The sequence below is a fragment of the Lonchura striata genome, chromosome 6 (genome assembly GCF_050655825.1).
Source record: "Lonchura striata isolate lonStrDom1 chromosome 6, ASM5065582v1, whole genome shotgun sequence".
Classification (NCBI taxonomy): domain Eukaryota; kingdom Metazoa; phylum Chordata; class Aves; order Passeriformes; family Estrildidae; genus Lonchura; species Lonchura striata.
The window spans coordinates 24,177,335-24,203,204 of record NC_140708.1 but is presented as its reverse complement, the minus strand read 5'-3'; the positions used below and the strand labels follow the sequence as shown (position 1 = coordinate 24,203,204).

The 25,870-nt window shown below is 40.5% G+C and overlaps 3 protein-coding genes across 11 annotated transcripts in view; 1 reads left to right on the top strand and 2 right to left on the bottom strand.

Annotated features, from left to right (window-relative positions):
• Nucleotides 1-395: 395 nt before the first annotated feature.
• Nucleotides 396-21,251, bottom strand: STAMBPL1 (STAM binding protein like 1). Of its 3 annotated transcripts, none has more exons than XM_021539321.3 (11): nt 21,121-21,251; nt 10,364-10,447; nt 9,285-9,502; nt 7,858-7,933; nt 6,584-6,679; nt 5,601-5,955; nt 4,894-5,018; nt 3,890-4,027; nt 3,156-3,268; nt 1,620-1,719; nt 396-703 (listed from the first exon to the last, which is right to left on the bottom strand). In XM_021539321.3, exons 1-11 carry the CDS (start codon nt 21,130-21,132, stop codon nt 647-649), a joined length of 1,374 nt encoding a protein of 457 aa, XP_021394996.2. In that variant the 5' UTR covers nt 21,133-21,251; the 3' UTR covers nt 396-646. The 3 variants fall into 3 exon arrangements, with proteins under 3 accessions (XP_021394996.2, XP_085438630.1, XP_085438631.1); XM_085582504.1 differs by lacking the exon at nt 21,121-21,251 and adding an exon at nt 12,847-12,967 and having other exon boundaries at nt 10,364-10,524; XM_085582505.1 differs by lacking the exon at nt 21,121-21,251 and having other exon boundaries at nt 4,936-5,018; nt 10,364-10,504.
• LOC144246591 (lysosomal acid lipase/cholesteryl ester hydrolase-like) overlaps nt 10,364-25,870 on the bottom strand; it is a 51,816-nt gene continuing 36,309 nt past the window's right edge. Inside the window, exons 9-11 of the mRNA XM_077784504.2 lie at nt 25,024-25,092; nt 21,121-23,873; nt 10,364-15,007 (exon numbers count right to left, since the gene is read on the bottom strand). Of these exons, the coding sequence (XP_077640630.2) occupies nt 23,640-23,873; nt 25,024-25,092 (303 nt within the window). The 3' untranslated portion in view covers nt 10,364-15,007; nt 21,121-23,639. The remainder of the gene's footprint in view (nt 15,008-21,120; nt 23,874-25,023; nt 25,093-25,870) is intronic.
• ANKRD22 (ankyrin repeat domain 22) overlaps nt 19,456-25,870 on the top strand; it is a 28,886-nt gene continuing 22,471 nt past the window's right edge. For 2 of the 7 annotated variants that reach the window (XM_085582510.1, XM_077784630.2), the window contains exons 1-2: nt 22,783-22,922; nt 24,557-24,648. Coding sequence is in view for 1 of the 7 variants with exons in the window: in XM_085582507.1 (XP_085438633.1) it covers nt 21,617-21,646 (30 nt within the window). In the remaining 6 variants the exon portion in view is untranslated. Of the gene's footprint in view, nt 21,647-22,770; nt 22,923-23,862; nt 25,600-25,870 lie in introns of those variants that run through there. The other 5 variants (XR_014956139.1, XR_014956138.1, XM_085582507.1 and 2 more) reach the window with 5 other exon arrangements.

The window sequence follows — 25,870 nt, the reverse complement described above, 5'->3', positions numbered from 1 at the left end:
GAAAATCCTTTTCAGGATAAGAAGTGTCTTTCAGTTTAAAGTCTCTACTGGCAGGTTGGTGGAGAAGACACATTCTCCAAGGGACTCTGTGCATCCCTGCTATCCCAAAATGGTGAGGATCAGCTCTCAGGTAAAGGATTTGGATATTTCTAAGTATCTTCTGCTTAACAGATGAAACTTGAGCTATAGAAGTTGTACAGGAGAAAAAGACGGGAAAAAAAATCACCTAAACTGATTGATTTGTGTCTACTACATATAACTTAAATTTACTGAAGCTCTAAGAGATGTACATAGCTGAAAGTCACAAAAAAACACTGCTAAAAATACCTAATTCTCAGAAGGCAGTCAATGGAAAAAAGTGACAGAAGAAACACTACTTATTTCAACACAGTTACTGCAGTTTGAAGTTCATTTTATTGTTGTGTTCTATGGGTGAGATTTGTTTACAGATTTAGGGTTAATGCCACTGAACTCCATCTTGACAGAGCAACAAAATAACTCCAAAACAGGCTAAAGCAATAAATATCAAACAATTCAATCTAAAATGTATAAATATAAAAGTAATTTCTGAAAATGTAGGAAAAAACAGGAATCCATTTTTTTTCTTTTGGCCTTTTGTAGAGTACATTGATGTGGTTCATCCGTATCACCTCAGATCCAGCACGATTATCTTTATGTCTTTCCCAACCACATGGGTACATGGCTGCAGAAGAAGTCAACCCATTACTCTCAGAAATCTCAGTAAAATACCCAGTAACTTCATCCATGAACTACACCTGTAAAAGACCACTGAAAAGAGCCTACTTGGAACAAAAAAATCTTGATTTTTTTCAGAGTTGGACTACCTTCTCATTATCCCTGCACTCAATGATGAAAGAACAGAACAAAACAAAAAACTCTGACCTCTCCTTTTGAGGATTAATGCTGACATTCAGAGAGCCTGACAACACAGTTGCTTCCAATGTCTCTCAGCATGACTTCTCTGTATTGGATCATTTTATTTTAACTATAGGAGATGCTTCTGTATTTGAAGAGAACCCCATTGAAAAAACCCAAACCTTTCAATATTCAAAGGTAAAGGCTCTTATCAGAAATGCCAGTGTTAGCTGGAAGACCATTCTGACTGACTGTACTGCTCAGCCATACATACATCATTGTGCTATTGAAACATCAAAAGATACAGCAGTTACAGAGGAATGCTTAGAGAAGCCAAGGCAAACTTTTGCCAATGAAGGAAATAGGACTTAACCTACTTATAGCTGCAATTTAAAGCAGCTGGAATGTTTTGTTGGGGCACTAAAATTGGAGAGATTAATTGATTAAACACTGAAGAACTCAAGACTAACTCCCATTTGAAAATGTATTTCTTTCTCCTTTTGAAAGTGGTGAATGATAGTAACTACCTCTGGTTAACCACCATTGAATGGCAGCTTCTAACACTCACCTCATGGCTGCTAATGACTGCTGAAGTAGTCTCCTGCTGTCTACCTTGGTCAGTGAACTGAGGGTAATGAATTAGTAAAATGGGGAAAATTATTAAGAAATCTCAAGTTTCTGTTTGCAGCAGAACTGTGGTCAGGAGTTTGAATAGTAAAAACTGTATTGAATTATATACTTACATTAAATAACCTAGGGTCCTTTGTATGTGGATGAAATCCCTTCTTTTTACAAGCAGAAACTTCTAGCATGCCAGCATTAGTCAGTCTGAAGATGCCAGTGCTGAAAAGCAGAACAGGAAACTCCTGTTACACACTGTTCCCATAGAACACATCCATACAAATTGCTTAGCTTAAAAGGAGGACAACAGAAAAGTGTTTGGTGACCAACACATAGGAGCCCCAGCAGAGCTGGGCTTTTAAAGGTATTTTAAATCAAGGGGAGTTGTATTGTGTAAAGCAAGAGATGATGAGGGGAAGGGGAGAAAAAGGATCACAGTACTGGTGCTGTTCCTGTTAGGCAGGTTAGGCCACTGAGGGATAAGGCTGGTTCACACAGGAACAGATGTGTTCTGGATTGCATTTCACTCAGGGCAACTTAAAAGATAACAGCATTTAAACCAGCTGTGTAAATGACTAGTAGGAGTACATCCTCCCCAATCTTTTAGTTAATCGGGTAACACAAAGCATTAGAAAATGCACTGCTGCAATTCTTTAGGTATTGAATAAAACATTACAAAGCCATCCTTGTGTAAAGAGGACCTATTAACTACAGGTTAGAGTTGGTTACAGAGTATCAGCATCAACTGGCAGAGAGGCTTGTAAGAGCAGAAATTTGGAAAGGTATGCAGGCATGCTCAGGGTTAGAGATGCTAGTGCTTGTGCCCTTGCCTCTCAATCTGTGTGAAGGGCCCATTTAGGAAATTAGGCAACAGGGCAGGATTCACTCTAGTGAGGCAGAAGGCCAGAAGGAAAGGCTGAAGAAATGCACACTCTAAACAATGGAGTTAGCCCTGGCAACCTGAAATGCCAGGCACACCAAAGGAGAATCACAAATTTGTTGAGCTTGGAAGGAACTTCTGAAGCCTGTCTGATCCAGTCCCCCTGCTCTGGCAGAATCACCTTGAGCGGTTGCCAGGACCATGTTCAGTCAGGTTTTGCTTATCTCCATGGATGTGGACTTCATGACAACTCTGGGAAAGCTGTTCCATTACAAACCTTCACATTAATATTTGCACTATTCTAGATTTTTCCAGATACATAGTTTGTAACTTACAAAATACAGAAATAGATCTTTAGTATAAAAAAGTGACTTTTACCCTTCTGCTTTGCAAACTACAATTTTCATATCATTCTAGAGAAAAAATCCTAACTTCCCTCCACATTCTTAAGCAGACAGAATGAAGACAGATGTGTGGTAGGGCACTGGCAATGAGTACTCCAGAAGAAGAGCTCCTTTAATTATTACTTTGTTGAGCAGAATATATAAAAAAATAAAATGTAAAACCTGGGTCTGTGAAGGGAGGAGAGAGAAGCCAGAAACAATGCTGTGCACAGAGACTGACTGAAATGGAAGTCTAGGCAACTTATAGAAGACAAAGTCACAACACAATGTTCATGCCCTTCATCTGAGTTGACATGTAGCCTTTGCATTTGATCAGATTCTAGGACAAGCAGGGAAAAATACAAAAAAAAATTACTTTAAAAATCTGAACTTACTCATTATGCTTTGGTGAACAAACAATTGCAATGGCCTCTGGCAACATTAGCTGATAAGAGCAATGAGTATGAAGATCAACACTGGATAAGAATGCAGTTTGTGTTGGATGTGTCTACAAAAAAGAAAGGCAAAACTCAACATCATGAATATTTCTTACAGGTCAAGGTCAACATAAGAAGGAAAAATAATTTGTTACAAGTGAAAGCATCAGTACTTCCCCAGGCTGGTTTCTAAAGTTCTTCTTAGCCCAGGGTCTATATTGTTCTACATTGTTCAAGCTGGAGAAAAGAAGGCTTTTCAGGATGAGATTCATGGAGGCATGTTCACAATCAGATATACAAGCAATTTTCTGATCATGCGGGAGAAAAGGTGGAATGAAGAAGCACAAGACAAATGGAAATTACTTAATTGTCCAAAATCCCTAAGAGAAAAATTAATATAAAGTTTAAACAACACAGTATACCCCTCCCTGACTTTTGAATATGGCACTACAAAGTAATAAAATAACCCTAAATCAACATAAATAAAGTTTCACCAGCAAAAGTAGGCCCATTTTGTCAACAGGATGGCTCAATTGCATTAAGGAGTTCTCTGTAGAGAACATGAGTGCTTATTTATGTCACTACAATTTGAATTCAGTAAGCAAATTTGTTTCTTTGGTTTATTTGTGGTTTTTTCCCATATAGTACGTAGAGCCAATATAGGAAAAGCAGAATCTATGAGTCATACGTACATGGATCCAACCCAAAGTGAGGAGATCATACTGATCCTGAATACCAAATAATTCTTCCACGTTCTCCATGTCACAGTAGTCTGGTCCTGCAGTTTGCTTTGGCACTATTACATGTGTAATAGTAAATTCATTATGAGTCTGCAAAACAAACATTGACTTAGGGTGGAACAGAATGCCTAAGGAATAAATGCTGCATCAAAATCTGAAAGACGTCAGCCTATCAGCTAAAACAAAGCAGTACAGCTCCACTGATTGCAGTGCAGCTCACCAACATACTGTACCTAAAAATATGCCTTAGCATTTTATCATGAAAGCATACAGGGTAGTATTAGTCACAACACAAGACTGCTGTATTGATCTATTCTCAGAGATCAGTGTGAAAAGTCTGTCCTTTAAAATAATTAAAACACATAAAAGAGCTTTGAGAAAACTATCATGATTTTTTGTGAAACTCGGACCAAGACTAATACTGCTGTTCTTTCCCTTCACGCAGTTCAAATACACTTGGGATCATCTTTAAAATTCTTTGTGTCAGCATCAGCCATGACATCTTTCCCTGCTCTCAAAGGACATTAAATGTTATCTAGGTCAAAGAGAAAAAAAAATCAGATGTTCTACAGCCTGATGGGGAGATTTCTGCTCTGTTCTGCCATTATTAATTTGATGACTCCAGTGGATTCCATCAGTCTTTATATTTCATTGTCCTGTAACTAAACCTCACTTACCTTAGATGAATGCCAGAGAAAGTACTCGAAAAAGCCCGCATTGTACAGCATACTGAAAGACTTGCTAGGCTTTACAACAATAGCAGGGTACTTTGAGCAGATGTTTCCCCAATAAAATAAGCCCACAGTGCTGAAATGACCACTCAGGTTATAATATGAATTCATTACATGGAAGGCTAACCATTTATGTCTGCTTTTGCTCTGAAATCAATACATCACAGGAGATTACAGCACCATCAAGTATGTCTCCCCCATACAAATGTGAGGGTTAAACTGTACCAGTTTTCCACAGAGAATTCCACATGTCTCTATTCCTCTTACTGTATTTGCCTCTGCCAGCAGCAGAAATTTGTGACAGAGATCCCTGGGCAAAATGACACCTCTGAGTGCTTCGGCCAATTGAGCTAACAAAAGAAAAAAAAAAAGAGAGAGAAAGATAAAAAGGTATTTACAGCTAACAGCTAACACAATGAAGATCCCTAAAATAAGGAAAGATACACAGTATGTTATACTATATTACTACAAGTGGATTATACTATATTATTATACTTACCACATCATAGACTTTGGTAATGAGAATTAATCTACAGGACAAGCACTTCATCTAAACTGAAGTCACCAAGCCACAAGATATGCTCACTAGCCTGTCCCTGAGATGACAGTGAGCTGCCGCCATCTCCCAGGCCAGGGCTTTCCAGGGGGAACCACTGCAGGTTTCTGTTTCTGTTCCCTTGAAGCCCATGGCAAGATTCAGACTTCATTTCACAGGAACACTAAATCTCAATCTCTATATCCATCCATTGGTACTCAACTGGAAAATGTGAAACTGTGCACCTCCCTCTTGAAGAAATGAAGAAACTATAAGGAATTGCTGTGTTTGCACAAACCTGTTCATGGTTATTTCAGTATGGGCAGCCTCACAGTGAATAAAGACGTATGCAGGTAGATAAAATAAAACAGGGGATAAAAGAAATGTCTGCACTTACTTTGAACAGCACTTAGAGTAGCTGCTGGCTTCAAGACCCATTCCACTGGTGGCGAGTGCCCAGCACAGCCAGAGGTGCCACGCCTCTCTTTTTTCTCCAGCAGTGCTGCAGATAAGGAGCTGTTCTCTGGTACAGAAACACAAGACAGCATACTTCCATCTATCTGTTCAGACATAACCACACTCTCTTTGATCTTCTGATCTCGAGCTAGTTCTTGCTTCTTAAGCTGATCCTCAAAGAACTGAAACTGCTCCGATTCGAGCTGCTGCTGCCGCATATGTGCAATTCGTTTCTTCTCTGCCTCTATGAGCTTTTGGTGCTCCAGTTTCTTCAGAAATTCAGTTTTACATTTGTTCTGAAACATACACAACATAGGGACATTCTCAGAATACCAAAAATGCTATGACAAATGGTAGGAAAGGAGCAATCTAACAGTTCAATAAAACCATAAAATCCTGTCATTAAAAATGAACTCTTTTGGAACCTGGTTACTGAACTGGAAAATACAACTGTATCCCCAAAGGTAGGATGGAAAACATAGCACTGATGCATGGAACAAAAATGATGTTTCTCAGATGCTTTTTCCAAGACAAGTTTTTAAGCTAGAGATCCTGTTTTCAGTGGCTTCAATCGCAATTCAAATTAAAGCACATTTGGAGCCAAGGAATCTTTTCCACTTACTGACATGAGTATCAATTTTATTTTCTTTAAAAGGCAGATTCAGAGCATACAAAAAACCTATTTGGATTTTTGTAGACAGTAATTAAGTAAATACAGCAGCAGATGTATTTCCTAGCACATTTGCATTACTTATTTTTAAATTCAAATGACCAGCTGATTCTGAAGAAGAAATGAAAAGTCATTTCTAAGTAGCTCAGGAAACTATTAGGTTCTCATAAAACTGGCATTTTACTGCTTAATTTTTAATTTTTATATGACAGAAAAATATTCATGTCAACATTTAATAATCACATAAAACTTACTTTGTGTTGCATGTATTCTTGATATTCTAAGTTATATTTTTTTAAAAGATCTCTTTTCAGTTCGTCTGTCCGTGGAAATGCAACCTCCTTCAATTTCTTTGAAATAGGATGGGGAAAAAGATAAATAAGTTTACTTTTCACTTTTTAAAAGAGCCACCTAGAAAACAAACTCAACTGTAACACAGATTTAAAAAAAATACAAAACAGAAAAAAAACTGCTCTTCTCACAGGAAAAAAAAAAGCAAAAGAGGAAATACACACTATATCATCAGTTTGAGAATTTCTATAGCACATTGGTTTCAATAAATATATTGATTTACATTAGTGAAATATGTGACATGGCTGCTTCTTATCTCAAGTAAAGATTAGCCCTTTTACTAGGAGTCTGTTATCTCTGTCTTGCTTAGTAGGTGTGTGATGACTAATGTTTTTGTTGTAGGTGTAAATTGTAAAAAAATGCTAAGGCAAACTTAGAGAGTTTCAGGTAGAATCATTGCACTTTTCTCTGAAACTTCCCGGTCAGAAATATGTTTGAATATGCCCATTTCCAACAGATGTTCTCCTAGTGGACCACAGTCAGAACTTTGGCATGAATTGTTTTTGTTCTGAGTAAAACATTAAGTTTAACAGTAGAGAAAGCAAGCAAACACGGGGCATGGACCAAGAGACACTCATGGTCCTACAAGCAATTCTCACTGTTCCAGCTGTTTTAACTTCAGTATAAGGCTATACTTAAAATTTATTTAGGATTTATTTTCTAGAGAGGAAAAAAAACAAAAGTAAAACTATTTTGTATGGAAGTGAGGGGAAAAAATCTGGTAAAAACTAAGTAAATATATATTTGGTAATAAAGAAAGAAAAAATATACTTATTTAGCAGAGTAAGCGAATACTGCACAGGCATCAGTATTGCCACACATTTCTCCTGTTTGCAATAGTCAGTTTGGACAATTATCCATTCACATAACTGGACCAGAATCAAACTAAGTAATGTTAACATGTGCATTTTTAATATGCAAACTTTCAGAAAAAGATGTACCTGGGCTCCCAACAACCTGCCAACTTACTGAGACCATTGTAATTCACATTTTAGATCAATAATTTAATTTCCAAAATAAAACATGTATGAATAGTGGAGAAAAGTATCAGAAATTGAAGCTGTGATGGCTGCTATGGGTGCTCTGGGGAAAAAGAAGCTATGGCTTATATGTGCTGGGAAAAATTAAGAGCTTCTCAGCAAAACATTTCATAAAGACCAGGAAACCATAACCCTACCTTAATGATATCTTGTTTCTCTGGTACTGCACATTGGTGATAGTCTCGGTGACTGGGCAGCTTTTCTACAAACAACCTAGAAAATTAAACATGCATGTGTTTAGTCAGAAGAATACCCATAATAACTTTCATATTGGCAGAAAAATCAGTTTCATATAACTGTTAAACACTGAATTCCAGATGACTTGGACCAGGGTTCTACACACATGTTTAAACTAACACATTATGGTATGGACCTGTATGGGACACACAGAATAAGGACAGGAGATTATTTTCCACATCTGATATATTCTGGTTTCCATTAGTACTGGGTTAGGTTAAAAAAAAGGGCTAGCTAGCAGCCAGCATCTAAAAATATCCCTTAGAAACACCCTCCACTCTAGTCAGTGCTAGTAAATCCTATTTCTACTCTCTTTTTTCTTAGCCAAAATGATGATTCTCCAATGGAGGAGAAGAGTGATACACTGACTATCACTAAAGCAGGTATTTTGACCAGACCAAGCTACACAGATAAGTTATGGCAAGACTCAGCTGCAAAGAGTTTGTAATGTACAGCTGCTATCATTCTTTCAGTAATTTGCACAATATTCACCTCCAGACCTTCTTTTTATAGAGATAGATACATTTGAAAACAGGTGGGCTAAGAAAGGATTGGTCTAGTTTTCAGAGTATGAGGAAAATAAGGGGAGAGGAGGGATGTTTCCTTTGCAAAAATTTTAAAATATGCACATTAAAAAACCCCCAAATCTTTCCAAAGTAATAAAACAAACCAATCAATCCTACAGTGAAACTAGCTAGGTTAAAAGTTTAAATCTGCCAGTGATATATTTTTCAGCTGTCTATTTTGAGAGTTGTAATGAATGCTGGCCAGATTTGTTCTTTTGTGGTAATAAGGATAATCATTAACATACATTGTAGATTTTGCATTTATTCCTGTAAGAAACAAAAAAATTAAACTTAATCCTTTTGGGGGAATAAAAGCAAAATGGAAACAAGAAAACCCTTTTTTTATGCTTTTTAAATATTGTGCAATACTACCATCCTTAAGATCAGCAGATGCTCATAGGACATAACTACTAAAGGCTTAGAAATCTTATTTAAACATTGCTTTTAATGTCAAAAATTATGTTTGACCAACATGCTGACATAGAAAGAATAATCTGGGGGCAACAGTGCTCATGGTATGACCTGGCAGAGTAAACTCAAACCTCTGTATGTTAGGTTAATTGATGCCTGGCAGCTCACACATAGATAGGACAAGCCCATGAAAAGGTGGCAGGAAGTTTTAACAAAGCCCATGCTCAGTGTAAAATGTCTCCAAGAACACATTAAACACATTTCTCCTTATCTAAAGGGGTTCTCAGTGCAGCTCTCTGTTTCACTTTACTCAGAACCATAAGCTCTAATGGCTACAGCTGCTTGCTTACGTTATGAACTTGTTATAAAACACAAAGGCGTTCTCCAGGTTCCCCTCCTGCATGTACACCGACGCCATGCGCTCCATCTCCACGCCGGATCGGAAGTAGCGCCGCGGAGTGATGTCCTCATTGATGGTGATATTGCTGCCAAGCTTGCTTAAGGCACGAACTCTCTCCTCTGGGGTCACAGAGATGTCTGTGTGGTCAGGAATCGCTACCAGCTTTTTCTGAAAAAGATCAGTCTCATTAGCGAAGAGAATATTCCATTTCACTTTCAGGAAGTGGTCTCAGTAAAGAAGCTCAAGGGAAATATTCAGCTAGCCTTTTCTGAAAATAGACCTTGGTTTCCCACCTCTAGCCACAGTTGAAACATTCCAACATATTTCTCAATTGCAAGTAAATTGTGATCAAAAAGAAAAGTGATCTTATTCCCTCTGAAAACAACAAAAAAGGATAAAATTAGGAAAACACCTGTAGGGGAAAAAAATTAAGTAAATTGTAGAAATTATCAAAGGCAGTATAAAGTGTGTCCTCTTAAAAAACACCCACACATGAATTCTACAAGGTTCTGTCTTAAATTACTGAAATAATTTGATGGATGTCCTGAATACTCAGACTCCTATTACATGATAGCATTTGACTTCTAGAAATAGTTCAGGAAACAAAGACCAATAAGCTGCTCTAGTCAGTCAACAGTTAATTTCAAATCTTCATTTCCAGTTTTAAATGAGGCAGTTAAAAAATAAGTTTGAACTAATTACTAAAGAAGAACCATAGCTGCTTATTATGGTCATTACCTTCCTGGTAATAAATAAATAAATAAATGGCTTGTGGAGGTTGTTTCCTCTTACTTTGGTGAAATTTTTTACTCTTTCTAGTCAAAATGCTCATTTCAACTTCTTAAAAATCTGGTTGCTGACACCCCATAAATCACACATACAGAAATACAATAAATTCCAAAATTCAGGCAGCATGAAGGAAGAGACCCATGGAGCTGACAGCCACCCCTGCTAAACAGCTCTCTTGAAATTTCTCCTAATTGGAAGGGAATTTGCTCAGTCACTGAAACATTTTTCTGTATTACATACCAATGAGCTGATAGTGAATGGTTGCTCCATGTTGTTGTCTGCCTGTAAACCAAGGAGATTGCTCTTTTCCTCCACAGTCTCCATCTGACAAAAAGGGCAGTATCAGTCCTGAGCTCAATATTTGCCACCAGATGTCTCAGGGTTTAATAGCCCAAGGGAAACTGAAATATAGATATGTTGATTGTGGTCGTGTGCTGGAAAAAATCAGTCATTCAGATTAGAAAAATATTCAAATGTCACGTAAGTTTGCATGCCAGCACTCACTCTTACTTTGGTGGCACAGTACTTACATATTTAATAATAATTTAAGACTTACCAGATGTCTAGAATTTAAATTGGGAATGCATAACGGCTTACAGTGCAGTTGTGGACTAGTTGACCTGTACTAAGGATATTTCAGCATATTTGAACACAATAAATTATTTTTACAACTTTTATATCAACTTAAAACCCCCCTAACTTTCAAGTATAAAGTGAAAAACACAGAAGTTTGAGGACTTCTAGGACTTATTACAGAATCTGTGCTTCCTCGAGCATATGCTTACACATTTATAAAAATATGAATCTGGTATCTTTATTTTCTGCTAAGAGTAAGAGAAATAAAACTTTATAAACAAATTTGTATCAGTAATATAAAGCAGAAAAAATACTTCAAACAGCATGTGTTCCACCTGCACAGCTTGCTGATTTCAACACTCAAAATACAATCAATTCTGATGGGTCAACTAATAAAAATTCCTCTTTGCACAGCTTTGAACAAGTTAAGAGAAAAAATGTAGATGTTGTGGTCATGAAAAAAAAAAATCAAAAGGAAACTAAACCAAACAAGAAAACCCAACTCTGAGAGGGGAATTAAATACTCAAATTACACAGGAAATGTGAAAATTAAGTTTTTAATGTGTTTTTTTCACTTTGGTGTGCTCATTGTAAACAGATTTGATCTTGCATGTCAAAAGCTCTTTATATGTTGCAATAAACATGTAAAAAATGTTGCAAAAAATGCAAACATGCATGCTTTTGTAAAAGCATAGAGTGGGTTCAGCAAAGATGTTTTCTCAGCACACCTCTCTCTAGAGGCCAGAGGACTCTGGGTTGAAGAAAACAACTCTAATGTGTTTTCAGATGGCTGTATTTCTCAAGTATTGATCTTTTCCTCATTTTTCTTCCAAAAAGCAATACTATCTATTAGATCAGTCTTTAATTTTAACCATTATTGCAATTCATTTTCAAGAGGGTTTGCTAAGGTATTTTAAGGTATTCAAACTGCTAGCACAATTTGTAACCAAAAAATAAAAGCCAGGCTTATACATCTGAGAAAACAACCTTAGTTGTGGTTGCAGTGCTAATAAAAATAGTTCTCTAAACCATTTAATTTTATGGACATGGAGCTCTGGTGTAAATTATCACCTTGGCAGGAGAGCCTATTCATTGCCTATTCACAAACTGTAGAAAGGCCCCATGGGACAATGATAAGGAAATATTTTTGCTTTAGCCTACTCCAAGAAACGTTCTGCTTTAGGGCTTGTTCCACCCAAAACCCTTCTTCACTGAAGCACTGTAGATGTGGAAGGCTGTGAAAGGAGAGAGCTAAAATCTTGCCCAGTGCAATTCATGTCAGCCTTCTGGCCCTGCAGCCCAGATTCTACACAAAAATAAAATCTTCAATGAGAGACTCTGTATTCATATGCTTTGTGGAACTCAGGAACAAAAACCAAACCAACCTACCAAACAAAAAAATACCTAAAAAGCACATATTGTATAAATATTTATCCATTCACTTACCCACCACTTGTAAATTTTTAGTTTATTTCCCCTAGAAGCATCTGGGACAGCTAAAATACTTGAATGGAAGAATGGATTTGGCCCAAAGTGTGTATCCAAGTATAGCAAACTGCAAAATGTTCTAGTCACTCATGTATATATAAAAAATTGTTCAAAAGTAAAGGTGCAGAAATGTATTTCTCTCCAATTTCTTATTTCATTTAGCAGCTTCTGGCAAGAAAGCTTTTCTGTAGCAGTTTCTCATTCTGCTTTCAAGGCTTTCTCCCTTAACAGTCCTTCTGCAAAGCTTAGAGCGGAAATGCACATTTAGGACCAGGCTCATGAGATGCTTCCCACTTAAGACATGGAACACGGATCAAATGCTTCTTTAGCTGTTACCACTCCTTGGAGACCTTTCAATCTAGCTGCTGGGTAAGTGCAGAAAAGTTACTGCAGAAAGTGGCAAACACAAGAGTAATGAATTAGGGGTTTGGGTTGTTTTTTTGGGGCCAGTACTCCCAAAGAGGTCTTTGTTAAAGAGGCCTATGGTGTTCCCCCGTCAAAATCTCTTTGGAAATGCCACAGGAAGACATCATGGAACCCTTTACTTGCAAATATTTCTCAATTTGACTTGCTCTAAGAATATTAAAGTTATAAACATAATTCAGTGAACTTTTAAACTAAATAAGCATTAGTTAATATATTTTTTTTAAGTGTAATACCAGGTATTTTAAAGAGTAGACATCTGGTAATAGCAGAAACTCACACTTCCTCAAAATTGTGTCAGAGCCTAGAAAAGATGAAGAAACTCTGCAAAAAACATAAAAGACATGTCACAGTGCAAGAGTTTAGCAGAAGAATATCTGCAAATAAAAGAAGAAACGCGTTTTAAATTTAGTTTCAGGAACAGACTAAATGAGACACTGTAAATAAGGAAGAAATATTAACATGCATTTGTATCCATTTTACAAAAATAAGATTTCAAATATATTCACTATTACAGCTGGCAGTGTAACTTAAGGAAAAAGAACTCCTATAAAGAATGTGGACTGACTTATGACTGCACTCCAATATATTATCCTTAACATGTGGACACACTGGCAGAGTTATGAATGATTAAAATGCTGAGAGTTAAGCTTTACTAAAAGCACCACCAGAGGCATTTCTGCCAGCTGCCTGGAATGCTCTGTGCATAATGCTCCTCATGGCTCAGCTTCACAGGCACCTTCAGCTCCAAGGGCACGGCACTGCCAAGGGGCTCCCCGCACCCTCCCCACTCTTCTTCGTACTCTCACTGCCTCCTTGACTTCAAGGCAACTTGTAGCTGATCCAAATTAAAATTAAATGGACTTTTACTTCCTTCTCAAAATCAAAATGCAAAGGAGCAGGCGGAACCACGAAGCCAGCAAAGCAGAGATGTTTGTCACTTTTTGAAGCAGTACTGTGCTAAATCAATATGAGCTGGCTTTGAAAGGGCACCCTAAGAGTTTGTATAGTTCCTACAAAAATTGCCCAGTTCTGGCAAGTGACTGTGTTTTCCATAAATATACTTGTATTTCACTTTACAAGAGTAAAGATAAATTCAAATACCAAATCTCTCTGTATAGCTGAAACTAATTATACTCAAATATACTTTGCTAATACAGTGAACTACACTCCAACCTCAACCACAGGGGATAAATACCAATGCTAGCTTGGAGCTATCTTAATCTATTATACTCTGAAGTGCTTAAAATTCTAAGAGTAAAGATGCATTTTTCTACTTCACTATTTCAGGCATTCCAGTTAACTTGCATGGACTTAGGTAATGTTTGTTTGAGGAGAAATGCCAGGATTTTAACATTCAAATTAAGTTTTTTTCTAATTATGAGTTTTCTGATAGTCATTACCAGATAATAATAATAACAATCTAACATCAATTCAATGGTTAAGAAACTTGATTTCATTTGGTATAGCACTTCTCACCAAATCCCATTTCCTCCTCAAAAAGCATTTGTTTTTCCATATGTCCCATCTTATTATCCTATGTATTAATCCTTGAAAAATCCAGGTTTATTAGATCAAAGCCATTCAGCCACAAGAAAACCGAGCAAACTGAGAAAAACAGCATTTTAAATGGCATTGAAAGTGATTCCTTCTGTTCAGGCTAACAAGCACGGTACCAAGCACCAGGGCAATGAAAAGCAGGGGGAGCAATTTTAAGTGAAAGTATATGCCAAGAGTGGTACATGAAGCCAGAAGAAGCGTATCAAGTACCTCAGGAGCAGGCTCATGGGCCGGGAGCGTGTGAGGAGATCTGGGGAGTGCAGGCACACACAAACCCTCGGCGAGCTGCAGCATCACCACTCGCCGCGCCTCTGCCGCGCCCTCACCGATGCTGCACGCCGGCGTTTCAGCAGTGCCAGGCTGGGGCCTGTGGCCAAAGGAGGCACCCTGGGGTGCTCAGAGCCCCTCAGGCATGGCCCTGCTGGCTCTCCCCGCTGCAGAAGGTGTGTGACAGCGAGAGGTGACACACGTGGCTGCACAGCGTGGCTGCGCTGCTGCCGGAGCTGCAGTGGTGCTTGCAGGGCCTGCAGCGCAGCCAGGGCACGGCCTGGCACGGGGAGCGTGTCTCTGTGCCCTGCTGGCACCAATGTCCTCCCCTGGTCGAAGCTGGCCCTGGGGATGCCTGTCCCAGCCAGGCCAGGGACACCAAGCGGGAGCAAGGATGCCACAGGCACTGCGGCGCCCCAATGGAGGTGCGCTGCTCCAGCCCTCCAGAGAGGACACCGAGAAGCTCCCAGAGACTGACTGCACAGTGCCAGCATCGAATTTCTGCTCCTTGGCATCGTCTGCAGGCTTCAGCTCTTCAGAAGAGGTTGAACAAGCAATGTTGCTCCTTCTCTAGAGGTTACAAGAAATGTTGAATGAGCTTTTCGGATTTTTAAATAAGTAGCTGAGTAACTTGCATGAAATTAGTTAGTGTATAGTTTTCCCTTAACATCAGTAACTTTGTAACATTAGTTTCCTCATTGTAACACACTTTCAAATTTCAAGGGAATTAATCATAACATGAACTCCACTGCATTATCATTTATCAATATTTTTACTATTTGTCTTACAGAAAAAAATCTTTGTTAAACAGATCACTGACAAAATTTTCCAAAGCACTTTCTTCATTCAAAGATTAGGTTAAAAGTAATCTATGCAATTATTTACTCTCTGAATATTTTTAATGGTGGATTATTCCAGAAATACTCATCCTTTTGTCTGATATTTTTGTGGAATGTAAAGCCTAGATGAGGTTTCCACCAAAACTATTCACTTCACTCCACTGCGATCAGGATTCTTAAAGTACACGTAGAAATATTTGCTAATACAGAAGCTAATATGTAGTATCGTTCTACTATTTGAATCTGTTCTTGAGAGAACTGTTCTGCAGCCATCCCATAGCAAGAAAAAATTCCTTTAATATTGCCATGAGAAGTTAACACAATCATACTTCATGTTACTATACTAGGAAGTGTGATGATTACAGAATCCTAGAATAAAGATGCATCTCAAACCATAAGGAGGTCAGTTCTCATTAAAACAGCCAAATTAGCAAGTGCAAATAACACCTTTCAATTACCCATAGTGGAACTAAGTTGTCTCAGCAAACTTTAAATAGGTCACACCAGTGATTGCCAGATGAAGTTAAGGGACCATTCCACTAAGTCTCACCCATGAAGCAGATACTTAAAATTCTGTACTTGGACATGGATACTCAAGTGAATTTGTTGAAAAACAGCTTAGAAATACAGGCACCTATCTCATTCAGCTATTTTTGAAATACCAGGCCATGTATTGGCACAGCACATGATTATTTATACACGTACACTTAGGTTTGATATATAAATATGCTAAATACCAGCCTAAATAGCAAACTGCCTTCTGTTGGTTCTCTCCAAAAAGAAACAGCATGTTCATTTGTCAACATGCTTTTTGTAACAAGCATTCATCATCACAGCAAGTGATTCAGCTGGTATAGTAAGTAGTCTCTTCTGGAAAAAAGCCCAACAAAGCACTGAATGTCATGGCAAGACGATTCTCTTGTGAAGAGGAAATACCCAATCAACAAAATTCAACAGAATGGCCTTTCAATGAAAGGAATCACTGCAGGGAGTCAGGTCCTGAAAACCCTGTGCCTTTCAATGGAGAAGTTGCTCTTTACAGCTGCTACTAAGCTCAGCTCCAGAAAAGCCCATCTCAGCAATAGCTCATAGTTTGACAGTGCTCCTCAGCTCCACAGCTCCATTGAAACAGCAGTTCCAAGACCACCTCTCAGGCACCACTAACTCCCAGAAGCTGCTGCTGAGCTATGCAACCATCTCTCCTAGAATAGGGTCATGAACATTTCCTCTTTCTCACTGGTGAAGAACCAGTGCCTCCCATGCCCCAGCACACTGCCCAGAGGCCTCTGCAAACCGTGTCAGTGGAGGATCGACAGTAGCACCTTCACCTGCTTGGGTGCTGAGAGGGAGAAATCACAGGCACGGAAGATCCTCCAGATGCACAGGTCTGCCAAACCCAAACCTTGCTTATGCCTAGGCCATTCAGTTCTGCACCTTGCATCACAAAACTGAGCTCTATTTTCATCTAAAGAAAGAATGGGTGACACAAGGGTCTGTTTTCCCACTTCAAAATGAAGTTTGAATTAATTGTCTGAAGACTGTCATCATTGTTCTGCAAATATTTGGACTACTGTAATTAGTCAGCGTAGTTACTTGAATATCATTGACTACCTGTTTTCTAAGGACAGCATTCCTCTTGGCACAGATACAAACATTAGTGCATCAAAAAGCTATGTTAATAGATTAGATTGCTACTAGTTCTGCTAAGACTCAGATAAATCACTACATTATGCAGATAATATCCAGCATGGCACGTGCAAGAACCTGACTGCACAGAGTCTGTGGACGCAGAGCCTAGAGGCTTCTCTCTCCTATTGCTTCAAAGCACAAAGACCTCTGTCAGCTATTTTCACATTCATTTTTATGCAGGCTGTTTTGAAATCAACATCTAGTATGGTTGTGCTACTACAACGTAACCCTATCTGTTTGAGCTGTACACACAGATGACGCGTCGATACCAGATTTATTAACAAGCTCTGTCTACAATGATATCAGTGACTTTTAAGAGAATGTTTTCAAAATGCATTTGCAAATTGACAGTTCTTTCTCTCGTGGACTCCTGTGTTGCAACAAAACATAATCCCTCCTCCCCATTCCTTTCTTTAGTGACACCCTTCAGTTTTAGCAAAAAAGAATGTTCAACATAATGGATAAATATCAACCATGGTAGAATGTCTGGGATTAAAAGCAAAATCTTTCTTAGGCAGTCAGTGAAATATACTTATGCAACACAGAACAGCTTCTTTCCAGTGACCCACTAAAAGGATGTTGTAGACATGATGTAGAAAAACAGTGCCATTTCCTTCCTTTGGGAAATCCACAACAATCCCCCAAGAAAATTGCACCAGGGCACAGTAACCCAGAAGAGGACAGAAGTACAAGAAAGAGCTGGTTTTATACAATTTGTTCTTTGATGATTCAACTGAAATTCTGAAAAAAAAGGAGATACTTGCAATCCATTACACCAGTGATAAAACTAACTTCCACCATGAAGACAAGAAGCTGTGTTGCTAAGGGAAACAAATGAGAGGTTAAAATCAGCACAGAGGCCTTCAACTTCATAGACTTCCAAGAATCAAAGAAGGCATGATTCCTTGCAAAGCCTTAGCTTTCACAGATTTTGTCTGTCTGTATCCCTATTTCTCTCAGGGACAAGGTTCCCTAGGCTAGAGGGGTTAAGAAGCTTCTGGTTCTTCCTATAAAATGCAATGATTTTTTCTGGCAAAATATATCTTGCCTAATTTTAGAACACTTTCAGACTCCATAGCGTCTAATAAGGACACTTGTTGACTGAGTGAGTAACTGGTTGCAACAATCAATTTTTGTTTCTATCAGATGACAAATTTTTATGCTGTCTTACTTTCTATAGCTCAAAATATAGGGGACAAAATAAAGGCAAGCCAAATTTATTTGACAATTATGACAAATAAAATCAGAGTTTATTTGAAGCCTATTAAAGAGCCTATAAAGAATGAAGTTTGTTTTTGTGGCCTCAAATTTATAGAAAATAATTTGAGGCATTAGTTCAAAGGATTCTGACTATTTTGTACACAAATGATTAAGTAAGGAAAGGTCAGGTAAGAAATGGATAGTGAGATTACCTAGAGGATGAAGTGTGATCAATCAGTATGAACAACTACCATTCAATCTGGGATGAGTCTGTTGTACAATGTTTATATTAAAATAACACAGCTGATTTCGTAAGGAAATCTTTGACCTTCTCCCCTGTTCTAGATGATTCAGGGTGTAGCATGCTATGAGCAAAGAACAACCCAGGAAAAACAAGATGAATGTCTGGCTCTATAAGAAGAATTCTGTGAGCTTAAGACTGCTTGTCCTACTTGGATAGCTACAATATTTAATTTCTCTTACTTAAGTTTCTAAGATTGACAGTGGTAAGCACACGTTTTATAGCAGCAGTGGCTGTAACACAGTCAGCTCACAGGGCTGCTTGACAGTCAGCTGAATTATCCAGAATATCAAAGCCGAGCACAATGATTCTGGTTAACATTTTGTACCCTTGCAGGCCAACAGCTTCATCCCAGTGAAGCTATGCACAGTCTACCTTCGAGCCTTTCCTATTATTTGCTTTACCCCTCAGGATGAGCCCATTGATCTTGGCAGCCTATACAAGCTCCTTTTTATAACAACATAGAGCAGTAGATGTCTCTGAAGGCTTTTTGACAGCAGTTCAGAGATGCTAAAGGTTCAGAGATGCTAAAAGAGGAAGATACTTCCTACGTTGATTATGTGGAGAGCCCACAGCTTCCATAACGCGATTCCGTATGTTGTGTGCTGAGCTGTGACTCATCCGGAGCTGCCAGTAGGAAGTGGTGGGCAGCAGGTTGTGTCTGAGGAGCTGCCTGACTCACAGCACTTCTGAGAGGCATCAGCAGCTGGGCAAGATTGAAAAGGCTGGATTTTTGTAATAGGAATTTCTTTGCAACAACAGTACTAAGCCACTGCACATGGATTGTTCAGGAACTGCATAAACAAGATCATTTTCTCTCATGGACTAATAGTTCTATTAATAATGGAAAGCATGACCAGAAAATATATATCCTGGAATGACAATCTAAATGTTCTAATTTTATTAAAATTGTATAGACAAAGACTTCCTTTACACGACAGAAAACTAATTTTCAGAACACAAATTGGAAGTGCAACCTTTTGTGCAGAAATAAAATTTCAGGATTCTGATAAAACCAGGAAAAAACATTATTCATACATGTCCAGCAAACAGAGACCAAATACTTAGCTTTCTACAATATTTTTTCAGTACCTTCATGCACAAAGTCACCTTTCTATTCCCTCAGCTTTTGAAGATTTTACAACATCCCTCACCTTGAACTATACTCTTCCTTATCTTGGTGATTAATTTCCAGGAAAAGCCTGAAGGCCTAACCTTCAGCATGTTTAATGCATATAAAGAAAACCACATAAGAAATGCCTTCACAGCATCTGCAGAGCAGTATCAAGTAATAGAAATGACTGCAGGACTGATCAAAACAATTTTTAAACATAATGCTACAAAATACCCCCCTGCACTTACAGCCATTTAAAATACTGTACACACACACACCCACGAGGACCCCAACTGTGAAACTGGTACCTACAGAATTATGCAGAATTTGGGATGAATGCTTCCTGCATTCCTACAATATCCTGTGATCTATGAAACTCCAGACTTGTAAACACTGGCCTATGGTTTAGCTATCCAAATATGCAATATACCAGCTGCTATGCATTTAGTACATGAGAAAACTCATCTGTTTCAGAGTACATTGCCTGAACAGCACCCACAACAAACCTGGGCTCCATTCTCCTGGAAATATTCAATGAAGTACTGGGTCTATATTTTCTAGGACTTGGTTGTCTAAGGCAAGTCATCAATATATGCTAACCACAGTTTTGGATAGTAATCCACTTAAGCCTGCAATGAAGAGAAACCTCACTTCTGTGAAGAGAGAACTTTCTCAAAGCTGGTCTTCACCTGGGGAATGAATGTCCTGGGAAGTACCGTGTCTCCAAGATCTCATAATCTCACTACTTCCCATTCTCAGTAAAAGGTGGGGGTTTTCCTGCCCATGACTTCTCAAACATTCAGAACCATGTGCATATTAAACACAAAGAATTCCAGATCAAGAGGAATTCCCCCAGAAGAGATTTTTTTGCATCCTTTCGAAAGCAGCAGCATGTGCAAGAGCGAGGTACATTCCTCAGGGCAGTTCAGAAGGACACCTGAGATCCTACAGAGGTCAAAAGGAGGCAGGTACAAAACCAAGCACATGAAGAGAAAAAGCTCATCTGAGAGTTACAGATGCTCAGCAACCACAACTTCTACAGGTTTAGATTCTTTCACTTTCTGTTCCGATGATCACCTTCCACATATGTATGGAAACCATTTAAAACCCGACTACTGTTACCAGTTTGATTTGTCTCTGGCACACTGTGACATCCCGGACTCCCCAGCACACTGCCACCAGCTCCTCGCGTGGTCGCAGTGGAGTCAGCAGGCTCAGCCGGCCGGGCGCGCTGCCCGCCGCCCCCCGCCCGGCCCGCGGTGCCCCCGCCCGGCCCGAGCCCCGCCGCGCCCGCGGGAGCGCTGCAGCCGAGCGGCCGAGCGGGACGCGCACCTGACCGGGGCGGGGACGGGACGCCGGCCGGGCCGAAGAGCGGATGGAGCTGGTGCCGGCCCCCGGCGCCACGGCCCCGGAAGGGGTAGCGGCCCCTTCTCGCCCTGCCCGCAGGGGCCGCTGGCGCAGAGCAGCGATCGGAGGCGGAGGCAGCGCCCCGCCGGCTCCGCGCTGCTCCCGCTGCGGCGGGAAGGGCGATGCTGCTTACCGGGGCGCGCATCCGTGCGAGCGGCGGCGCGGCCGCTGCCGTGGACAAAGCGCGGGCGGGGGGCGGCAGGAGCGCCGGCCCGGCCTGGGCCTCCTCCAGCTTCTCTTTCTCTTCTTCCTCCTGCCGCCTCGCCGCGCCGCGCCGCGGAGCCCCGGGCAGGTGGCGGCGGGACCGAGCGCCGTGCGCCGCCGCAGCCGGGCCGTGTCACGGTGCGGGGCGAAGGGAGGAGCCTGCGCCGGGCGGGCGGGCGGCGGGGCCGCATCCCGCTCCGCGCGGCTGCCGGGCGGGGGCAGCGGGGGTGCCGGGCGGGGGCAGCGGGTGCTGGGGTGCAGCATGGTCCGTGCGCGCCTGGGATGCGTCCCCTCCGCATTTCCCACGGTCCCGCTGTCAGCCCGGCCCATCACTCAGTCAGTCTTTATCTGCTCGGGTACCCGAGAGTATGCACACCTCACCTGGACTCTCCTGAACTTCGGGAAGGGCTAACTGAGGGGAAGCAATGTTAGCACCGTTGTGGAGGAAGCTGTGGGTAAGGAGCAAAAGGACGTAAATTAAACTGAAGACGTGGTTGCCAGTGTGGGGCTGTTGTACCTGGGAAGGGGCATGTTGGACAGGAGGGCCTTCCTCCTCTGCAGCAGAGGAGGTAGGCTGGGTTTCTGAGGAGGCAGGGCAGTGCTCTGAGCTGGCCTAGATCTCTGCTGGGAATTTTCAGCCAATGCAGCAGTTACTCACTCCGTGGTAAGTTTGGATGACCTTCTTCTTGTCATTCTGCTCAACTTGCTTGGCAGGTATTGATCATATTGATGACCTGTTTCCCTGTAACTTTTTGCAGGGTGTGCCTGTGGCTGGTTGTTGTACAGCAGGGGAAGATGCTCTAGAAAAGTTTGAACTTGATGTCCTGGGGAAGCCCTTGGTGACTGCTTCCAGGATGAGTAATTAATTTCAGACCAGTGTCCTCACAAACAGATTTTGAGGAACTGCTAGATCCATCTTCCTTCACCTCGCTGAAAGGGCACTGTGTCCCCACTGCTTTATTTGGTTGGGCAGAGCTGTGTGCTCTGATTCATGTTTGTAGAATCAGTCCTAGTTCATGGTTAGCCCTGACTCTGCAGAGAGGGTGAAAGGAGTTTAGTGCTGTGATTCTGTTTTCTTCCCTCCCTTCCACTGTACATTTTGTGCAGTCACACTGTCAGGTTCATCCTGTGCACCTTGTCTGAATGCTGGGTGGTGCTGCAGAAGTGGGAATGAGAGCAGAGTGAAGGGCTTTGCTGCCACATTCTTCAGAGAGGCCCTCCTTTCCTCTTTGCCTAAGCTGAATTGTGGGTCCTGCTCCCCCTCCCTTCACACCTGAGCCCGTGTCTGTATGGGTGCAGTGTTTGTTGTGCTGGCTCTGTCCTGCTGCTTTATGGAGCTGGGCCAGGTCTGTTGTGAGCTTCCTGGGATTTATAAATGATGTGGTGTGGGCAAGAGAAGCCACTCTGTGTCTTGGACTGCAAATGTGCCCAGAAGTTGAGAACTCAGTTCCCAGTGGTACCACAGGTTGCTAGAGGAGGTGTGTCATTTGCATATGTTTGCATGAAAGTGGCCTTTGCATGTGTTTTCTATATTACGAGAGACAAACATGTTTTGTTTATGTTGCTCTCTATCTCCCAGATTATTATCAAATGGATTTCGCTTTCCACAAGTTTGAGGAATCTGGGCTTATGCCCCCACCCAGAAACATCCACAGTGCCTGAGCTCTCCTGACTTGCCCTGTAATGATGAACCCTTTGGTGTGATCTGTACCCCCTGGAATAGCCTCATAGGTGAGCACTGGCATGATGAGCTGAGGACCTAGAAGAACTTCAACTTTTTTTCTTATAGTGCCAGGAATATTAATTGAGATGGATGCAGTTGTCTTTTATGTACAGTTTGCTGCTATGCCTGCATCTTCTCAATCCCCAGTTGCCAGGTTATGAACATGAAGAGAGTTGTGCTCTTTGGAGTAAGACACTCCTGTCTGCTTAGATGCCAGGGTAGTTTTACAGATGAAAATCTTTTGGGTCTTCCTTGCTGCTGTTGGTATTGTGAGGAGAAGAAAACAGGAGAAACTCTATCAGGATGACAAATGATTCAACTTCAGCAAAGTTCAGTAAACAGAGAAATTATCTTCCATTTTAGGTTTTCAGGGGAAATCACCTTTGTCTCAAGTGAAATATGTAGTGCAGATCAACAAGGAAACAGAAAATGAAATCTTCGAAAAATCAGTCATATAAAAACTGAAATCTTCCAAAGTAAGGGATACCTGAAGTGTTCTATCTAATATATTTATATTTTCAGTGGTCATTTACATGCACCTCAGCTTCTTCAGAAAGACTGCAATCATCAAAATAGTGTAACACCATAGAGAAGCAATGTAAAAATATTGCAAACCAATTGTCAGCAGTTTGTAAACCTCTATACCTATCCCTATACCAATAATCAACTGCTAAATAGAAATCTCTAGGGTTTCTACTGCATGAATTAAATCCCTCTGTGGCACTTTAAGCATATTTTTTTAGTAGTTCAATGATCTTCAGATACATTTTTTCAGTTGCATCAAGGCCCCAGATGAAATCAAGATGTCCCCATGCAGGAAAATTCTCATGGTAAATGAGATTAGTAATCCGAGAAAGTAGCCTTGCCATGTCTGTTGGGTCTGCAAATTTGTCCTGTCCACCACTCCAAACAGCAATTGGTATCTTTATCTCCTCTATCTTGTACTCAGGAGGAGCAGTCTGTAAGACAGGGAGGAGACCTGGGTGAATGCTGCTGTATCAAAGTTGTGTTTAGAGAAAGGTTTCTGTGCAAGCACCTCTCTTTGTCTTTTGCTTCTGCACTGCCTCCAGTAAAACCATAAGGATGAATGCCACCCTCTTATTGCTCATTGCCCTAACCCCATTCCCTGCCTTGCTTGTCATCACAGAAGAAGTTAAAGAAACACAGAAGGTTAAAATGGAGATCTGAACCAAGTGACTTAACACAGGATGGTTATTTGTCAGTGTGGTAAGGCACCATGCACAAGATGTTTTGGAACTTACCCTTATCAAAGGGTGGTTTTGTTATCTTTCTTCTTGACTGCTTTTTGGGCCATTTTCTAACTTTCCACAATATTGGAAATAAAACATTGTCCATTTAAAAATTTAAACTTCAGGTATTTAAAGACTGTATGCGTGTATGAAAGGTGTCTGAGAAGGAAGGTGTCCTTGGAATCTTTATCCACTAGTAAAATAATGTGCCCCCCTAAAAAAAACCTGCCCTGACTCACAAAGTGCGCAAGTAAACTGATCTGATCAAACCTCAAAATAATCAGGCGAGATTTAAGAGTTGCATGAGGAGCAGAGCATTTTCAGGTGTTGACTACAGAGTAACTAAAGCTCCTACAGACTAAACTTTGCCTGTTTCCTTTTTTTCCATACAGGATACTTTAGTTCTCCCCAGCACTCTCCAGTGTGCCACACTGAACCATCCCTTAAGTTTAATTTTTACAGCAGGTAGCCTCTGAAAACCAAGGTATGCATTTCCAATTATTTTTTTCCATTCCCATTTTAGTGTTTATCTGAAACACAGTTTGAGGATTTTTGGGTAAGAGCTCTGTACTCATCCAGTCCTAAGACCTGGGTGTGACTCTTTGCCTTTTGGGAATGGCAGGCAAGCTGACATGTTGTTGGACGCATCCCTGCATCAGTAGGGGAGGTTGCAAGAATCTGTATGTGCTGTGTTTGTGAATAGACTCTGACAATTATGAGAATTAGATTCAGGTGAAGCTTTACCTAAGACCACCCTTTCCTTCTTTTTGTAGCATTCAAGGTGCTAATGTATTAATTTTTCTTTTCTTAGTTTTTCCAGGACCAAAGGATGAGTTCTCAGAAAAATGAATTGCCTTACCTGGTTGTATTTCTTCATGTTTTCCTTACAGCCATAGTCATAAGCTTGAAATTGATCTGCATGTTTTATCTGTTAGTATTGTAACAAGGACAAACAAAGTGAAAATGTTAAGAGACAGAGTGCAGGAGTTGTTTTCTTGCATATGATTGAACTTGAGTCTCTGGCAGTAGACAGGATTCCAGGGATACTGAGGAGGGATTTTGGGATAAGTGGTTTCACCACCTTTCCCCTTGCTAGCATTTTCTCCTGATCTTCAACCACTGCCCTTGTTATGTTTAGTTATTAAAGCCTTGCTGCCCTACCTTAATTGGCTCTTTAATTAGCTAACATAGCTCTTTGTGATACAGGAGCATGTCAGGGCTCTCACTAGCCTGGGATACCTCCTCAAAATCCTGGATTTTGTGTGCCTGCTTGGTCTGCTCTGCTCACAGCAGCAGCAGCGATATCAGAGGCTCTGAACTGCATACAAGAATATTGGGAGCAGAGTGTGATTACCTTAGCACTAAACTCTTGTCTTCTATGATTTGTCTAAAAGGAATATCAAAATAATAAAGGATTAACCTGTTTTACTGATAATGTCTGTGCATGTTTTTAAAATCTAAACCTCTAAGTAACTGAGGATATGATAGAAATCTGCTAGCTCATCTCTGTTTTCTGGCTCTGGGTGCTGGGTTTCTGGTCTGGCTACCAGGAATTTTAGGCAGGGGATATACAGCAGCACACATGTATTTAAGGGCTGGTTTAAGTGGCACAGTTCACTTAGAGTTCACTTAAGTTCACAGTTCACATAGAGTGATGTATTTCTGAGCCAGTGCCATCTTGTCCTGGTTGGATTTGGAGCCTAGGC